Source organism: Leucoraja erinacea, unplaced genomic scaffold (genome assembly GCF_028641065.1).
Source record: "Leucoraja erinacea ecotype New England unplaced genomic scaffold, Leri_hhj_1 Leri_79S, whole genome shotgun sequence".
NCBI lineage: Eukaryota > Metazoa > Chordata > Chondrichthyes > Rajiformes > Rajidae > Leucoraja > Leucoraja erinaceus.
This window is the reverse complement of record NW_026576729.1, coordinates 244,094-264,025: the sequence shown is the minus strand read 5'-3', so window position 1 is coordinate 264,025 and position 19,932 is coordinate 244,094. Positions and strand designations below refer to the sequence as shown.

General features: G+C 45.2%; 1 protein-coding gene across 1 annotated transcript in view; it reads left to right on the top strand.

The window, feature by feature from the left end:
- Window positions 1–10,755, top strand: part of LOC129694794 (disintegrin and metalloproteinase domain-containing protein 15-like) — a 54,823-nt gene extending 44,068 nt beyond the window's left edge. Inside the window, exons 8-11 of the mRNA XM_055631556.1 lie at window positions 381–452; window positions 1,182–1,348; window positions 4,909–4,993; window positions 9,578–10,755. Coding sequence (XP_055487531.1) covers window positions 381–452; window positions 1,182–1,348; window positions 4,909–4,993; window positions 9,578–9,724 — 471 coding nt within the window. The 3' untranslated portion in view covers window positions 9,725–10,755. The remainder of the gene's footprint in view (window positions 1–380; window positions 453–1,181; window positions 1,349–4,908; window positions 4,994–9,577) is intronic.
- Window positions 10,756–19,932: the final 9,177 nt, after the last annotated feature.

Sequence of the window (19,932 nt, the reverse complement as noted above, 5' to 3'; positions counted from 1 at the left end):
CTCTGACTAAAGAGATTTTCCCTCATCTCTTTCCTAAAAGAACATCCTTTAATTATGAGGCATTGAACTCTACACGTGACAATATTGAACTAAATTAAACGACACCTGTACATATATTTCAGAGATGCTGCTCAACCCACTGAGTTGCTCAAGCATTTTGTGTCTATCTTTGGTATAAACCAACATCTGCAGTTCCATTTTATTATGCACTCCCGAGAACCCAATCATTCATTGGTCTTTGACCAATCTGTCAATGATTTTGTCTCTCCTTTTTAACATCATCAGTCAACATGCAATTTTGCAATCAGCAATAAAATAAACAGCCAATTCACAAAATTGTAACTCTGTAAATGAAATTACAATGTGACTTTGTCTTTCAGTATCAGAGTGCATTCAACAGCAAACGAAAAGTGATCAGTCGATTAGCAAATGCTGTTAGTTATGTGGATCTGGTAAGTATGGCAACCAAGTGATTTCACTAATGGCACATGTAATTCAATCATTTTCTCTCCACTGTATTGCAGTATACAATACAGAGTTTTTGATTTGTACGGGTGTCAGAGGTTATGGGGAGAAGGCAGGAGAATGGGGTGAGGAAGGAGAGATAAATCAGTCATGATTGAATGGCACAGTAGACTTGTTGGGTCTAATGGTCTAATTCTGCTCCTATCACTTCTGATCTTATGATCTATACAGTCTGTGGGCACGGCAGGTAGGGCGTTTATTTGATGGGAAAACATTGCAGGGAGACCAAGCTTCATTGATTTGTAGGCAAAGGTGTTTGTGTTTGCTATAAAGGGAGAGGACATTAATATTTTTTATCTATTAACAATGGTTAGATATTAATTATATATCAGTACATATCACAAGGTGACAAGCAGTGCAGGAAGACAAATCTATAAGATAGTGATACATCACAAAGATCAGGACAGTGAGTTGGGTCAGTGCTATTTCTAAATGATGCATTGGGACAGATTTATAGGGTAGGTTTTCAGGTAAAGAAGAAAGATGTTTATTGCATGTGTTAGCAGTACATGTTGACAGGCTTATTGGAGGCTGTACATCACAGAGAGGGAATTGTACTTTTGTTGAAGTGCAATAAGACAGGGTGCTTCCTGTTACCGGATATGTATTTAGTCATTTCAATTGATGATTCAGTTGATGTTTCCATCTCACTACAGTTCTACAGACCATTGGATCTTCGAATTGCACTGATTGGTGTTGAAGTGTGGACAACAGACCAGATTGTGGTCGATGACAATGCGTTGGCCACCATGAAACGATTCCTTACCTGGAGGAAAGCAAACCTTCTACCAAGGCTACACAATGATAATGCTCAGCTCATCATGTAAGCCACTGTTATTAAAATGATGTATTGGTTCAGCCTGTGAATCGAGTTCTGATGTGGGGTCATGATGAGAAACATTGACCATCCCATTGCCTCTGCAGGTGTTACTAAACCCGCTGAGTTCATCTCGCCGTATGTTTATTGGAGTCATGGAGTTAAACAGTACGGAACGAGGCCCATCGGCCCAGATCATTCATGTGGACCAAGGTGTCTATTTCACCTATTCCCATTTGCCTATTTTGGCCTATATCCTTCCAAACATTGTTTTTTAAACATTGTAATTATGCCAGCCTCTACAACTTCCTCTGGAAGCTCGTTCCACATACCCACCAATCTCTGTGCGACAAGGTTGCCATTGAGGTCCCATTTAAATCTTTCTCCTCTCACTTTAAACCTACAGCCTCTAGTTTTAGGCTCCCCTTAATGTGAAAACTCCTATGACCATTCATTTTAGTGTAGCTGGGACATGTTGTCCAGTGTGGGCAAGTTGGGCCGAAGGACATATTTCTACGCTGTATCACTCTGACTTTATGAGTCTATGTTGCAGTTATATAAGATGTTGTTGAGGCTGCATTTAGAGTTTTGTGTTCAGTTCTGGGCACCATGTTATAAGAAAGATATTGTCGCTGGAAAGGGTACCTTAGGTTCAAGAATGTGAGGGGTAACATTCTCACACAAAGGGTGGTGGATGTATGGAACAAGCTGCTAAAGGAGGTAGTTGAGGCAGGGACAATCGCAAGTTTAAGAAACAATTAGACAGGCACATGGATAGGCCAGGTTTAAAGGGATATGAGCCACACACAGGCAAGTGGGACTAGTGTAGCTGGGCCATGTTGGCCCACAGTGTGGGCAGGTTGGGCTAAAGGGCCTGTTTCCCCACTGTATCACTCTGCCCTCTGACTCCTCCTCCAAAGTAATTTTGGAATCTAATTGGCGGCTCTTCTTAGATTTTTTTAAACTGCTATTGAACTACTTTTTGTGGTTTATTATAATATTCACTGAGTTAAGTGTTTACAGACCTGTTGTGCTGCAACAAGAAATAATTTCTGTCCAGTTTCAGGACATATGACAATAAATCACTTTTGACTATTGATTTAATGCAATCTAAGCTTCCCGGCAAACCATCTAAGTAGGATAGAGACAAAATGCTGGTGTAACAAGGGTCAGGCAGCATCACTCTACAAAATGGATAGGGAAGTTTCGGGTCTTCAGATCATTTTTCTGATCTCTGCCATCCTGACCTGCTGAGTTAATCCCTAATCAATCTATCCAAATCACTCTTGACTATTGATTTAATGTGATCTAACACACAGTTTCTTACTCAGAGTAGGGGAATCGAGAACCACAGGACATAGGTTTAAGGTTAGGAGGTAGCTTTTTCACACAAAGAGTAGAGGGTGTTTGGAACGAGCTGCTGGAGGAGGTAATTGAGGCAGGTAGTATCGCAACAGTTAAGAAACATTTAGACAGGTTTAGAGGGATATGGGCAAAATGCAGGTAGTTGGAAACTAGTGTAGATGAGCCATGTTGTTCGGTGTGGGCAAGTTGGTCCAAAGTGACTCTTTCCATGCTGTATGACTCTAAGAGAATCCTTCCTTGGAAGGATTCTCTTGATCCTGCTGCTTAAATCTGGTATGACTCAATTGTCTTGACCAGCACTTCAAAATCTCTCGTCAACCAGAGTTCACTAAAGTTGCCAGCCTAACCCTTCACCCCAACAGGAACATGCTGCCCATCTACTCTTGCTATCTCACTTTCTAAAGCCGCCCACTTGCCAGACATCCTCTTACCTGCAAAAAGACTTTCTCAATTGACCTCTGAAAGTTCCCACCCAAATTCGGCCTTGTTCCAATTTAACCAGTCCTATCTTTCTCATCACCATTTTAAAACGTAGAATTATGGTCACTTGTCCCAAAATGCTCGCCACTGACACTTCAGGAGTCACAGATTTTAGGAGCAAGGAGGTCCTACTGCAGTTGTACAACAGGGCCCTGGTGAGACCACACCTGGAGTATTGTGTGCAGTTTTTGTCTCCTAATGAGGAAGGATATTCTTGCTATTGAGGGAGTACAACGTAGGTTCACCAGGTTAATTCCCGGAATGGCAGGACTGACATATGATGAAAGAATGGGTCGACTGGGCTTGTTTTCACTGGAATTTAGAAGGATGGGAGGGTATCTTATAGAAACATATAAAATTCTTAAGGGATTGGACAGGCTGGATGCAGGAAAAATGTTTCCGATGTTGGGGGAAACGAGAAGCAGGGGCCACAGCTTAAGAATAAGGGTTAGGCCATTTAGGACTGAGATGAGGAAAAAGATTTTCACCCAGAGAGTTGTGAATCTGTGGAATTCTCTGCCGCAGAAGGCAATGGAGGCAGATTCACTGGATGTTTTCGAGAGTTAGATTTAACACTTAGGGTTAAAGGAATCAAGGGATATGGGGAGAAAGCAGGAACGGGATACTGATTTTGGATGATCAGCCATGATCATATTGAATGGGGGTGCTGGGTCGAAGGGCCGAATGTCCTTCTCCTGCACCTATTTTCTATGTTTCTATCCCCATCCTCATTTCCTAAGAAGAGGTCCAGTGATATGTCCTTTGGAGTAGGGTTTGTATAGATTAAAGAAGCGCTCCTGGACACATTTAATAAATTCCATCTCATCCAAGCCCTGTCATCTAATCAATCCTATATTGATGCTGGTATATTACACCCAGTCCATGTGCTGCAACCTTATTGATCAACCGTTAATAAACAATTCTCATTCCATCCTGAAGGATGAGAAACCGATTGACTTGGTGTAGCTGGAAATATGTTTATTAGCACAGTTTACTTATCTGGAAATAGACAAAATGCTGGAGTAACTCAGCAGGACAGGCAGCATCTCTGGAGAGAAGGAATAGGTCATGTTTCGGGTCGGGACCCTTCTTCAGACTGGTTAGGGATAAGGGAAACGAGAGATACAGACAGTGATGTGGAAAGATAAAGAACAATGAAGGAAAGATATGCAACAAAGTAACAATGATAATAGAAACAGGCCATTGTAAGCTGTTTGTAGGGTGAAAATGGGAAGCTAGTGCGACTTGGGTGTGGAAGCGATAGAGAGAGAGGGAATGCCGGGGCTACCTGAAGTGAGAGAAATCAATATTCATACCACTGGGCTGTAACTAGGTTATGTTCAATGCCGGTATTTCTATCACAATTCTCAGGGAAATAAGGTTCTCTTTGCACTGTTCAATCCTTCTCGGAGGTTGGTGAGCTTCTATATTTATGCTTGACACCGTGTGATGTAATCAGATGCCAGATCTGAGCATTCATTACGCTGCTGAGCATACCACCATGCTGGAGACACTGGATGAAGATCAGCCTCCTATTAGGAACATTATCAAAGCATTGTGGAAATGACTCACTGCCCCTGGTCACAGCTGGAATCAACCTTCTCTGTGCCTGATGAAGTGGTATTTTGGGGAGAAGAAAACAACTGTGAACCAACTCCCAGTCAATGTTGGGGATTCTTCACCCACAACCTGTGTACAAGTATTTGTTATTTCTCTCACAGAGGCAAGAGCTTCAACAGTCTCAATGGGCAGCTTGCTGAGTTTGGTTCCATGTGTTCTGAGGATCATTCAGGAGGTATTGTTCTGGTAAGCATCAGTCTATCACAAATATGGTATGACTGAAGGTCTGAGATTACAAGGGACAAAACACTGGTGGGATAGTTTATAGGCAGGAAATAAAGGAATAAGCAAAGCTCAAAGCAACAGAATTGCAGTAATCAGATCCCATGTAATCTTCATTATGACTGGGCAAACAGGTAAAAGAGGATCCATTTATCGGATGTCTGTGGGACAGATTTCTAAAATAGTATAAAATGGAGTCAGTGAGGTAATGAGCTATCTCAGACTTTAATTTTGTGTAATACCTTGAAAGTTGTGTTCAAGGTAGAAAGGGTGGTCTAAAAAGGCTTGGGGTACATCAGTTAAGATATTGAGTATAGATATTGGGATGTTATGTTACAGTTATACACAACATTGGTGAGGCTGCATTGGAGTATTGTATCTGTGTTGGTCACCCTGCTATATGAATAAAGTCATCAAGCTGAAAAGAGTGCAGAGAAGATTTGTGATGATGTGGCCAGGACTTGAGGGCCTGAGCTGTAAGGAGAGGTTAAGCAGGTTGCGACTTTATTCCTTGGAGTGCATGAGGATGATCTTATATAGTTGTATAAGATCATGTGGGAAATAGACAGAGTAAATGGACAGTCTTTTGCCCAGAGTAGGGGGAATCAAGTGTAAATGGGGTTTAAGGTGAGAGGGAAAAGATTTAGTAGGAACCTGAGGGCAACTTTTTCACACAATGCGCGATGGGTATATGGAACAAGCTAAGAGGAGGTAGTTAACGCAGGTACTATGACAATATTTAAAAGACATTTGGGCATCTACAGTATATGGACAGGAAAGGTATAGAGTTATATGGATTAAAAGCGGCAGGTGGAACTAGCTTAATTGGGGCATCTTGGTTGGCATAGGCATATTGTGCCAAAAGAGCCTATTTTGGTGCAGTTTGACTATGACGCTGTGATTCTGCGATCCCATAGTAAAAAAGCCATGCCGTCCATATTACCTAGCAACAATAATCACATTTGCCTGCTTTAGGACATCTATACCTTAACTGTTTAAATAACTGCCCAAATTATTTTTAAACATTGTAATTGTATCTGACTCAACCCCTCCACTGGCAGCATGTTCCAGGTGATCACCGTCCTCTGGGTATCATACGTATGCTTCAGATCTCCTTTAGGTTTGCATTCTCTCACCTTAAGCCTGTTCCTCTAATTCTAGTCTTCCCTATACTGTAAAATAACCAAATATCTGTGCTATGCCTCTTATAATTTTATAACACTCTGTGAAGTCAATGCTCAACCTTTTACATTTAAGTGAGAATGAACCCAATTTATCTAACCTCTTTTAACTGACTTGAACTGGACTTTATTCATTGGAACACAAGAGGCTGAGGAGTAATCTTGTATAGGTGTATTAGATCATGAATTGATGGGTTTGAGGCAATTAGCAGATGATACAAAGCTAGGTAGCATCAAGGAAGTGGGGAGTCTGCAGAATGATCCACTGTTGGAGGGTACCTGCAATACACAGCTGGGGAGAGTGGTGGAAGAAGAGTCACTGCAGCATTTAAGTGACTAGATGAGAACTTGAATTCTTAGGCCCATGGTCTAGTGCTGAATGATGGGATTTATACAGACGGGTGCCCACTGGTTGGTGTGGACAGTCAGGTAGGCAGAGGAGTGGGGTAGCTCTGCTGGTAAGTCGTTAGCAAGGCGTGACATAGGATCAGAGGATGTAGATTCCTCATGGGTAAAGCTGAGAAACTGCAAGAGTAAAAATACCGTAATGGGAGTTATTTACAGGCCCCCAAACAGTAGCCTGTACATCAGGAGAAACAATCGACGCAAGAAAAGCAATGTTACAGCGATCATGAGGGATTTCAATTTGCAGGTAGACTGGGACAATCAGGTTCGTACGGGATCTCAAGAGAAGGAATTTGTAGAGTGCCTATGAGATGGTTTATTAGAACAGCTGGTACAGAGTCACAGTGATACAGTATGAAAACAGGCCTTTTGGCCCAACTTGCCGACACTGGCCAACACCTCCCAGCTACACTAGACCCACCAGCCAGCATTTGGTCCATATCCCTCCAAACCTGTCCTATCCATGTCCCTGTCCAACTGTTTCTTAAATGTTGGGGTAGTCCCAGCCTCAACTACCTCCTCTGGCAGCTCATTCCATACATCCACCACTCTTTGTATGAAAATGTTACCCCTCAGATTCTTATTAAATATTTTCCCCTTCACCTTAAACTTCTGTCCTCTGGTCCTCAATTCCCCTACTCCGGGCAAGAGACTCTGTGCATCTACCCGATCTATTCCTCTCATGATTTTATACATCTCTATAAGACCACCCCTCATCCTCCTGCACTCCAAGGAATAGAATCCCACTTACTCAACCTCTTCCTATAGCCCAGGCCCTCTCCAGACCCTGTATGTTCTCATACAAATCATTGATATGTTGAGCCTACTAGGGAAAGGGCAATTCTGGATGTGGTGTTGTGTAATTAACTCAAATTGATTTGGGATCTTAAGGTAAAGAATAGAAAATTGGCTTCACAGACGGAAGCCTGCCAAACACAGGCTGATGGGACTCATGTAGATGGGACATATTGGTCGGTGTGGGCAAGTTGGGCCACAGGGCCTGTTTCCACACTCTATGAAACCTGAGCAGGTAGTGACCATAGTATGATTATATTTACCCTGCAGTTTGAGAGGGAGAAAATGAAATTGGATGTGTCGGTATTACTGTTGAGTAAAGATGACTACAGAGGCATGACGGAGGAGCTAGCTAAGGTGGATTGGAAAGGGATCCTAGCAGGAATGTCGGTGGAACATCAATGGCAGGAGTTGCTGGGAGTAATTCGATAGACACAGGATCTTAGAAACATAGAAATTAGGTGCAGGAGTAGGCCATTCGGCCCTTCGAGCCTGCACCGCCATTCAATATGATCATGGCTGATCATCCAACTCAGTATCCCGTACCTGCCTTCTCTCCATACCCCCTGATCCCCTTAGCCACAAGGGCCACATCTAACTCCCTCTTAAATATAGCCAATGAACTGGCCTCAACTACCCTCTGTGGCAGAGAGTTCACAGAGATTCACCGGTTTTAACTTTCTCTGTGTGTGAAAAAGGTTAGCTTCTCATCTCGGTTTTCAATCTCCTAAAGGATTTCCCCCTTATCCTTAAATCAGCTGTGACCCCTTGTCCTGGACTTCCCCAACAAGGCTCAGTACTGGGACCCCAGCTATTTACAATATATATTAATGATCTGGATGAGGGAATTGAAGGCAATATCTCCAAGTTTGCGGATGACACTAAGCTGGGGGGCAGTGTTAGCTGTGAGGAGGATGCTAGGAGACTGCAAGGTGACTTGGATAGGCTGGGTGAGTGGGCAAATGTTTGGCAGATGCAGTATAATGTGGATAAATGTGAGGTTATCCATTTTGGTGGCAAAAACGGGAAAGCAGACTATTATCTAAATGGTGGCCGATTGGGAAAGGGGGAGATGCAGCGAGACCTGGGTGTCATGGTACACCAGTCATTGGAGGTAGGCATGCAGGTGCAGCAGGCAGTAAAGAAAGCGAAAGAGGAAGTAAGATTCTAAGCGGAGGACGAGGTGACCGTGGCTGACATAGTAAAAGTGAAGGTGTATAATATTGCTAAGATTAGCAAGAGCATAGACATTTAGGGAAGTCCAGGACAGGACTTAAGGATAAGGGGGAAAATCCTGGAAAACCGAGATGAGATAGTTGAGGCAAGAACTTTTTTCACACAGGAGTTAATGTGAATCTCTGGAAAACAGAAGAGGCTGAGGCCGAGTGGCATTGGCCTATATTTCTAGAGGGACTGCTTTTAAAAATGAACAGAAGGGACTTGGGTGTGCTGGTGCAGGATTCCTAAAATTTCAAGTTGAATTGGTAGGAAGGAAGGCAAATAACATTTTTTTTGAGTGGACCAAAATATAAAAATTAACATGGAAATAATGTTGAAGTTGAAGTGCACTGGTTAGACCACATTTGGAGTATTGTGGTCTGTTTTGGGTCCCAATTCTGAGGAAGGATGTGCTAGCATTGGTTAGGGTCCAGAGGAGGTTTACGCAAATGATCCAGGGAACTATTGAGTTAACGTATGATGAGCGTTTAACAGCACTGGGCCTCTACTCACTGGTGTTGAGAAGGATGAGGAGGGACCTCATCTAAACTTACCGAATAATGAAAGGCCTGGATAGAGTGGATGTGAAGAGGATGTTTCCACTAGTGGGAGAGTCTAGGACCAGAGGGCATAGCCTCAGAATAAAAGGATGTACCTTTAGAAATGAGATGAGGAAGAATTTCTTAGTCATAGGGTGGTGAGTCTGTGGAATTCATTGCCACGGATAGCTGTGGAGGCTATTATTGGTAATTCTAAGGCGGAGATTGATAGATTATTGATTAGTAAGGGTGTTGGGTTATGGGGAGAAGGCAGGAGAATGGGGTTGAGAGGGAAAAATAGATCAGCCATCATTGAATAGTGGAGTCAACTCGATGGGCTGAATGGCCTACACGCTCCTATAATTATGAGCGTACATGACTGACTCCTAATTATTGCTCTTCTCTCCTAGGATACCACTGCGGAAAGTTTGGGCATTGCTTCTAATCTGGCTCATGGCATTGGACACAATCTAGGAATAGAGCATGATTCCCCAGCTCAAAAGTGTGTTTGTGCAGACAAAAAGGCTGACTGCATCATGGCAGAAGTCCGAGGGTAAGAGACCAACAGAGTGCTGAATGGAAGAAATGGGAAGCGGTTATAAAATACAGGGAAAACATGGATTTAAATGGTTCTGGGAAACTGGCACAGAACTAGATTTAGGGCAGATCAGGAAAATATTGAATAGTGGGGTGTAAATGTCAAAGCCTAGAGGGCACAGCTTTAAGATCGGAACTGGACTGAGTGTTTAAAAAGTGCCGAGCAAGTTACGGCCCAATTTCTTTCTGATCCTGATAAGCATAGGTAGCAAAACCCGGACTGAGTGTCAGCTAAAGGATGCTGAGCTCCAGCATTGGTTTTGGGAATGGCATTGTTTCAATTCCAAGTAGGGTGTTTGAGTAATAAATGCTGAGGGTTTGGCTCAAGAGTCTCTGGCAAGAAGCTACACAGTGAATGGTAGGGTTCTGGAGTGTTGTAGAGCTGAGGGATCTAGGAGAGCAAGTACATAGTTCCCTGAAGGTGGAGTTGAAGGTAGATTGGGTGGCCAAAAACACTTTAGGCACATTGGCCTTCATCAGCCAGAGTATTGAGTATAGAGGTTGGGAGGTCATGTTGCAGTTGTATAAGACATTGGTGAGGCCGCATGTAGAGTATTGTGTTCAGTTTTGGGCACCATGTTATAGGAAAGATATTGCCAAGCTTGAAAGGGTACAGAGAAGATTTACGAGGATGTCAATGGGACTAAAGGGTGTGAACAACAGGGAGAGGTTGAGTAGGCTGGGTCTCTATCCCTTGGAGCGCAGGAGGATGAAGGATGATCTTATAGAGGTGTATAAAATCATGAGAGAAATAGATCGGGTACATGCACAGTCTCTTGCCCAGAGTAGGGGAATCGAGGACCAGAGGACATAGGTTCAAGGTGAAGGGGAAAAGATTTAACAGGGATCTGAGGGGTTACTTTTTCACAAAAAGGGTGGTGGGTGTACGGAACAGAGGAGATAGTTGAGGCTGGGACTATCCCATCGTTTAAGAAACAGTTAGACAGATACATGGATAGGACCAAACGCAGGCAGGTGTGACTGGTGGAGCCGGGACACGTTGGCTGGTGTGGGCAAATTGGGCCGAAGGGCCTGTTTTACAACTGTATCACTCTAAGACTATGACTCAAAGATATAGGTAATAACGTTCATAAGTTCATGTTATAGGAGTAGTATACACTATGAGAGGGTCTCCAGGATGGTGTGTTGCCCCCCTGGTGCTGGGGTCTGTGATGTCTCCAAGCAGCTGCTGAACATTCTTAGTGGGAGGGTGAGCAGCCAGGAGTCATGCATGTTGGATAGAAGGAGGGAATGTGGTCCTGCGGAGAATTAGGCAAAAGGTTCAAAGGGGAACAATCTCCAAATTCTCCAAATCTCCAAATCACAATCTCCAAAAGGGGAACAATCTCTAGATTGCACCAGGTGCAATGTGCTAGTAAGGGCAAGAACAGGAAAATAGGACGGATGAAAGCATGGTTTAGGAGTTGTGACATAGGGCAAGGATTAAACATTAATATTAACCCCACACCCCTTTAAAGAGAACAAGCAGCAATAACGGACTCCCTGTGGTGCATTAATGTGGAGGGTCTACTGTACTACATTAAAAAGAAAAGAATAACCGGGGGATTAAGGATAATCATAATTATAATATAATATCTGAACAGAATTTAGAGATACAGAGCGGAAACAGGCCCTTCAGCCCACCAGCAATAACCCCGTAAACTGACACTATCCTATCCTATACACTAGGGACAATTTTACAATTCTACCAAAGCTAATTAACATAACAACCTGTATGTCTTTGGAGTGTGGGAGGAAACCTGGGCACCTGGAAAAAACCCGCATGATCCCAGGGAGAACATACAAACTCTGTACAGACAGGGCCACTATTCAGGATCAGAAACAAGTCTCTGGCGCAGTAATAATAATAATAATACATTTTATTTATGGGCGCCTTTCAAGAGTCTCAAGGACACCTTACAAAAAATTTAGCAGGTAGAGGAAAAACATGTAAGGGGAATGAAATAAATAGTAGAGACATGACTAGTACACAAAGTAAAGACAGAATACAATTCAAAACACAATATGAGGCAATTAATGCACAGATGAAAAGGGAGGGGGACGTGGGGCTAAGGATAGGCAGAGGTGAAGAGATGGGTCTTGAGGCGGGACTGGAAGATGGTGAGGGACACGGAATTGCGGATCAGTTGGGGGAGGGAGTTCCAGAGCCTGGGAGCAGCCCTGGAGAAGGCTCTGTCCCCAAAACTGCGGAGGTTGGACTTGTGGATGGAGAGGAGACCGGCTGATGTGGATCTGAGGGACCGTGAGGGTTGGTAGGGAGAGAGGAGGTCAGTGAGATATGGGGGGGGGCAGATGGTGGAGGGCTTTGTAGGTGAGGATCAGGATTTTGTAGGTGATCCGGTGGGAGATGGGAAGCCAGTGAAGTTGTTTGAGGACTGGAGTGATGTGATGCCAGGATTTGGTGTGGGTGATGAGTCGGGCGGCTGCGTTCTGGACCAGTTGGAGTCGGTTGATGTAGGTGGAGCTGATGCCAAGGAGAAGTCAGTTGCAATAGTCCAGTCAGGAGGAGATGAAGGCATGGATGAGTCTTTCAACAGCGGGAGGTGTGAGAGAGGGTCTGAGTTTGGCGATGTTGCGGAGATGAATGAAAGAAGGAGGTTTTAATGACATGGCGGATGTGAGGCTCAAGGGAGAGGGTGGAATCAAAGATCACGCCAAGGTTGCGGGCCTGGGGAGATGGGGAGACAGTGGTGCCGTCGATGGTGAGAGTGGGGTTATTGATTTTGCTGAGTGTGGCTTTGGAGCCTATGAGGAGGAATTCTGTCTTATCGCTGTTAAGTTTGAGGAAGTTATGTTGCATCCAGGTTTTTATAGCTGACAAACAGTAGTTGATATGGGGAGGGGGGGGGGGGGGGTCGAGTACGGAGGGGGGAACGCCTTTGGTGCCGAGGTAGATCTGGGTGTCATCGGCGTAACAGTGGAAGTCCAGGTTGAAGTGGCGGAGTATCTGACCAAGGGGGAGGATGTAGATGATGAAGAGGAGGGGGCCGAGTACGGAGCCTTGGGGAACGCCTTGAGTGACTGTGGCTGTAGCAGAGGTGTGGTTGTGGAGAGAGATGAAGTGAGATCTGTTGGAAAGGTAGGAACGGAGCCAGCTGAGTGCAGAGCCTTCAATGCCGAGGTCAAGTCAAGTTTATTTGTCACATACACATACGAGATGTGCAATGAAATGAAAGTGGCAATGCTCGCGGACTTTTGTGCAAAAGACAAACAACAAAACAACCAAACAAATTATAAACACAATCATAACACACATATTCTTTTACATAATAAATAATGGAAGGAAAAACGTTCTGTAGAAAGTCTTTTGAGTCTGGTGAGCAGGATGTTATGGTTCACTGTATTGAAGGCTGCGCTCAGGTCGAGGAGGATGAGGATGTTGAGGGAACCAGTGTCAGCAGAGGTGAGGAGGTCGTTGAGGACTTTGAGGAGAGCAGTTTCTGTGCAATGGAGGGGGCGAAAGCCAGATTGGAGTGTTCAGTTTTCAAGTAGGTTCATTTGGTGTTAGATACGCAAGGAGGATAAATGAAGTTGCGACGCAACGATACGCTCCAGGGTTTTTGAAAAAAAGGGAGGTTTGAGATTGGGCCTGGGATGGCAGGGTTTGTCTGGAGTTTAGTGCAGGATGAGAGGATGAGAGAGGAGGGATCAAACATGTTCCCGATGTTGGGGGAGTCAGAACCAGGGGCACAGTTTAAGATAAGGAGTAAGGTTAGTAAACGAGCAGCAATTTTTTAAGAGCGGGGGGGCCAATTCCTTGGGACAATGAGGAGTTGAAGAGATTAGTGAGGTAGGGGCAGAGAACGGGGAGGCAGGGCTTCAACAGGGGAGTGGGGAGAGGGTCGAGGGAGCAGGTAGTGGGTTTGGAAGAGCTGATGAGGTTGGAGATTTCAATAGGGGTGACCAGTAGGGCAGCAACTGTACTGCTGCGCCACTGTGCCGTCCCTAAATATATGTAAAGATACTAGACTAACAGGGACCCGTTGGGGGTATGAGCCAACATTGTGGGCTCCATCTTTCCTTGATCATCGTTGCTTTTTGCATTTCTTTCATTCATTTGTTCTATAATCTCTCTATATCACAGTCTATATGTCTCATATCTCTTTCCCCTGACTCCCAGTCTGAAGAAGGGTCTCGACCTGAAACGTCACCAATTCCTTTTCTTCACAGATGCTCACTGACCCACTGAGTTTAGTTTGGAGATACAGCGCAGAAAGAGGCCCTTCGGCCCACCGACCGGTGATTTCCGCACATTAATGCAAAACCTACACACACGAGGGACAAGTTACACTTGCACCAAGCCAATTAACCTACTAACCTGAAGGTAGACACAAAATGCTAGAGTAACTCAGCGGATCAGGCAGCATCTCTGGAGAGAAGGATTGGGTGACGTTTCTGGTCGAGACCCTTCTTTGATTTAAACCAGCATCTGTAGTTCTTTCCTACACAATTTAACCTACTAACCTGTACGTCTTGGGCGTGTGGGAGGAAACCGAAGATCTTGGAGAAAACTCACGCGGTCACGGGGAGAACGTACAAACTCCGTACAGACTGCACTCGTAGTCGGGATCGAACCTGGGTCTCTGACGCTGCAAGCATTGTAAGGCAGCAACTCTACCGCTGCCCCACCATGCTGCCCTTATGTTACTTATTATGTTTATTATGGGGAGAAGGCAGGAGAATGGGGTTGAGACGGAAAAATAGATCAGCCACAATAGAATGGCAGAGCAGCTTCTGTCATTCTGCTGTAATGTCTTATAATATTATGTCCACAAGAATTCTCTTACATTTCTGTAGATGCACTATGAAACTATGCTGACGGGATGCATCTCAGCCTGGAATGGCAACTGCTCTTCTCTTGACCGCTGAACCTGCAGGGAGTGTAGAACATAGTCCAGTACTGTGTACTCGAAGAGCTATTTCATTTTATCCTGGTGATTAGGACAATAAATTACTTTCCAAATGTGAATCCGACCAGCACAATCTAACCTGGTTAAAAAAGCCCAATTTTTGCACAAAGAAAACAAATCCGAAAGTCCCTGCTGCAGTTAATAAAGGCAGTGCGTAGTTTAGTTGTAATATGTAGCATTCAATAATATGATGATTGTCCTGAACATGAACGTTACAGTTTTCAGACTCCTGTACCTTTTTCCTGATGGCAGGAGTGAAATGAGAGTGTGGCCAGGGTGGTGTGGGTCTCCTTTGAGGCAACACCTCCTTGAGATCCCTTCGACGGTGGGGAGGTCAGTACCCGTGATGGAGTGGGCAGTGTTCACCACTTCTTGTAATCTCCTTTGCTCTTGGGTGTTCAAGTTGCCAAACCATGCCGTGATGCCACCAGTCAATATGCTCTCTACCGTACATCTGTAGAAATTCAAGCGAGTAATGGTTGACATAACAAATCTCCTCAATCATCTCTGGTAGTAGAGGCATTTATGGACTTTCTTTATGATTGTATCAATGTGCTGGGTCCAAAGCAGATCTTCAGAGATATGCACCACAGGAACTTTAAGTTGTAGACCCCCTCCACCACCCAGTCATTGATGAAGACAGATTTGTGGATCCTCGTCCTTCCTCTTCTAAAGTCAACAATCACTTCCTTGGTTTTACTGAAGTTGAGCAAGGTGGTTGTCTGGAACTATTCAGTTACTTGATCGATCTCCCTACAATACTCTGACTCATGATTATCCATAATTCATCCAACAAAAATTGTAAATGTCTTTTAAGTGTTTTGTTGTACTTGCCTCAACTAACTCCTCTGGCAACTCATTCCATATATCCACCACCCTTTGTTGCTTCTCAAGTTTCTATAAAATGTTTCCCCTCTCATCTTAAACCAATGCCCTCCAGCTTTTGATTCCTCTATCCTAGGAAAGAGTGCATTCACACTTTCTATTCCCATCATGATTTTCTACGCTTCCATGAGATCACATCTCTGCCTCTGTGCTCCAAAGAATGTTCTTAATCTGCCCATCCTCTGCCTAAAGAATGTCCTTGTAGGGAGATCAATCAACAAACTCAGGGGCCTCCAAAGTTTTCAACATGAGGGCCACATTATATATTTGGCACATTTTTGTGGGCCGTAGGAAAAAATAAAGAAATGTCACACACCCACACTGACACACACACACACACCGACACACACACACACACACACACACACACACACACAACACACACACACACACACACACACACACACACACACACTGACACACACACACACACTGACACACACACCCAATGACACACACACACACACACAGTGACATACACACACACACATAGAAACGCACGTGCACACATGGACTCTCACATAGCGAAACACACACAGACGCAGACCTCCACACTGCCACATGCACACAGACTCGCACAAACTGACACACCGACACGCACACACCAACAGACACACACTCACACATGCAGGCTCTCGCACACTATCTATCTCTCTCTCCCTCTCACACACGCACTGTGATCACCCCTCAGGCATTTTAACAAAGACCCACGCACACATAATGCTCACCAATCGGGCACACAAACAGCCAGCTATCGATCCACCGACCTACGCAGGGTTGGTGCAAGAGAGACGGGTGGAGGGAGAGAGAGAGAGAGAGAGATGGGGTGGGGGGGGGGGGTTGGAGAGAGTTAGAATGAAATGAATGAATGAGAATATGGATTCCCCTGGCCGTGCCGGCATGCGTCAGCGGAGACCCGGTCAAAGAGTCCTGGTCAGTGGGGCGCCCTGGAGCGGAAGCTGTTCACGGGTCACCCTCATGGGGGGAGACCGCTACACACTGACCCTGGCCGACCCTGCCGCCAACTAGCTCCTCCTCCACTCGCCACCCCACGTTACCACCCCACACAACTTGCCTTTGCAACACAGGGCAGTGGTAAAGTCGCTGCCACACTGCGCCAGATTCATCCTGACTATGGGTGCTGTCTGTGCGGAGTTTGTACCTGCGTGGGTTTTCTCCGGGTGCTCTGGTTTCCTCCCACCACATTTGCAGGTTAATTGAATTTGTCCCGAGTGTGTGTAGGATAGTGCGAGTGCATACTGGCATCGCTTTGATGGGCCAAAGGGCCTGTTTCCATGCTGTATCTCTAAAGCTGCGCCACCACAGAACCTGCTAAATAGCCCGCCGCACGGAACATGTTAAGAGCTTGCTCGGAGCTGGATAAAATCTCGTGGCGGGCCGGATGTGGACTGTGGACCATAGTTTGGAAACCCCTGAACTAACTGAATAGTTCCAGACAAACACCTCGCTCAATGTCAGTAAAACCAGTGAAGTGATTGTTGACTTTAGAAGAGGAAGAAAGAGGATACACAAACCTGTCTTCATCAATGAGTTGGTGGTGGAGAGGGTCTACAACCTCAAGTTCCTCAGATGCATATCTCTGAAAATTTGGTTTGGACCCAGCACATTGATACAATCATTCCCTTGCTTCAAGCCCTTGAGACCTGGCAACGTGATAAAACATAGAAAAATACTGTGCAGGAACAATGCTTGTTGCAAACCTGATGCCAAGCTAAACTGATCTCATCTGACTGCTCAATCCATATCCCTCCATTCCCTGCAAGTCCATGAGCCGAACTAAAAGCCTCTTAAACGCCACTATCCTATCTACCTCCATCATTGTTTGTGTGAATTTAATTGTGTGTATGTCTGTAGGACATTGTCTTTGTTTGTATGGCTGTGGAAACAACATTTCGTTTGAGTCTCACTGGGGCTCAAATGACAATAAATTTGTATTGTATTGTATTGTCGCTGGCAGTCTGTACCAAGCACACACCCACTGTGTAACAAAAAACTTATCCCATACATCTCCTTTAAAGTTGTTCCCTCTGACCTTAAAGCTATGCCCTCTAGTGTTTGATTTTTTCCACCCTTGAGAAAAAGGTTCTGACTTTCATAAGTCCATATGTTCTAGGAGCAGAACAGGGCCATCCTGCCCATCAAGTCTACTCTGCCATTCAATCTGTCTTTCCCTCTCAACCCCATTTTGCCTTTGCCAGTTAACTCCTGACACCCTTACTAATCAAGAAGATGTCAAAAATATATTTAACTTGCTCTCCATAGCCGTATGTTCACCACCCTCTGACTAAAGAAATTCCTCTCATCTCCTATCCGAAGGGACATCCTATTATTTTGAAGCTATGGCCTCTGGTCCTAGACTCTCCCACTAGTGGAAACATCCTCTCTACATTCACTCTATCCAGGCCTTTCAGTCAGTTTAATTGAGGTCACCCCTCATCCTTCTAAACCAGCGAGTACAGGCCCAGTGCCGTCAAACAATCATCACGTGTTAACCCAATCATTCCTGGAATATTCACATAAACCTCCTTTGGACCCTCAGTACTGTAGGGGGCGCTGCTCTGGCAGCAGCCATGTCAGCAGCGCGTCAGTTTTTTCAACCTTTTTTTATTTTTTAGTATGTTTTAAAGTATGTATTTAATGTTCCTTGTCAGTGTGGTTTTGTGTGGGGTAGTGGTTGCTGGGTAAAAAAATGGAAACCGCTTCGGTCGCCTCCTCCATGGAGAGGCGCGTTTTTCCAGGTCGCCTCCCCCGTGGCCTAACATCAAGGATCGGCGCGGCCTTTCCCGGAGACACGCCCGGGGCTTCAGCGGCGGGCGCAGCGTGGACTCTCGTTGTGGAGCGGGTGAGCCCTCGCTGGGGCTCGCTGGAGGGGAGCGCTCCGTTTCACTGATGCGGGGCTGCCGGGTGCCTGAAGCCGCGGTCTGCAGAGTTCCAGCTGGGCGCGGCGTCTACAGCCCGGGTTATCCCTCGTGGGGGCACCCGGGGAAGAAGATTATTATCACTGCCGGCCCGCGGCAAAAGGGGGACCGCGCGAGTCCAGCATGGACTCACACATCACCCCTGGAGGGGAGCTTCGACCACCGGCCCTGCAGTCTAACGGTGCTTCTGGCTGTGGCGGAGTCTTTAAATCTCGACCGATCGGCCTACACCATCTTAAAGCCGCAGTCTCCGGTGAGGAAGAGCCGATCCTGGACTGACTCTGGAATCTGGTCCTGTCCACGGGGGGGAAATGGAGGAGGACTGACCAAATTTTGTGCCTTCCACCACAGTGATGAATGCTGTGGTGGATGTTTGTGTTACAGTTTTATTGTGGTTGTGTGTTCTTTATTATTGTACTGCTGCTGACAACCCAAATTTCCACCGACCCTGGTTGTGTGGCAATAAATTATATCTAATTATATCTATCTATCTCCAATGCTAGCACACCCTTCCTCAGATATGGGGCCCAAAACCTCTCACAATACTCCAAATGCGGACTGACCACTGTCTTATAAAGCCTTAGTATTACATCCCTGTCAGTCACGGTGGCATAACGGTAGAGTTGCTGCCTTACAGAAAAATGCAGCGCCAGAGACCCCGGTTCGATCCCGACCACGGGTGCTGTCTGTACGGAGTTTGTCCGTTCTCCCCGTGATCTGCGTGGGTTTTCTCCAAGATCTTCGGTTTCCTCCCACACACCAAAGACATACAAGTTTGTAGGTTAATTGGCTTGATAAAATGTAAAAATTGTTGAGTATAAAATTGCCCAGTGCTGAGTGTTGCTGTACCTTGAGCTTTTCACCGTACTACATCCAGATCCAGATCCAGATCCAGTATTGTAGTCCTCTTGAAATAAATGCTAGCATTGCCTTCGCCTTCCTTACCAATGATTCCATTTGCAAATTAACTTTTGGGAATCAGCACTCCCAAGTCCCATTACACCTCCGATTTCTGAATTCTCTCCCCATTTAGCATTTGGAGAGAACTTTCTACCCTATCTATGCTTTTCAGAATGTTGTGTACTTCCGTCAGTACTCCCCTCTATCTCTGTGTTCTAGAGAACATAATTGAAGTAGCTCAACCTCTGCTATTTCAAGGTTCCAAAGTCCCAAGACCTCGTATATCTTCTTTGCATAATGACATATTCCCAGGGCTTAATAAAAAATGAATGTCTGCAATCAGAGTGTGGTGAATCTTTGGAATTCTCTACCCAAGAGGCTGTAGGGTCTGTTCATTGTGTCTATTCAGGAGTCGTGGAGAGTCATAGTCGCTTAGCATGGAAACGGGAAACTCAGCCATGCCAACCAGGTTTATAGCTGAGCTAATGCCATTTGCCGGTGTTTGGCCAACAT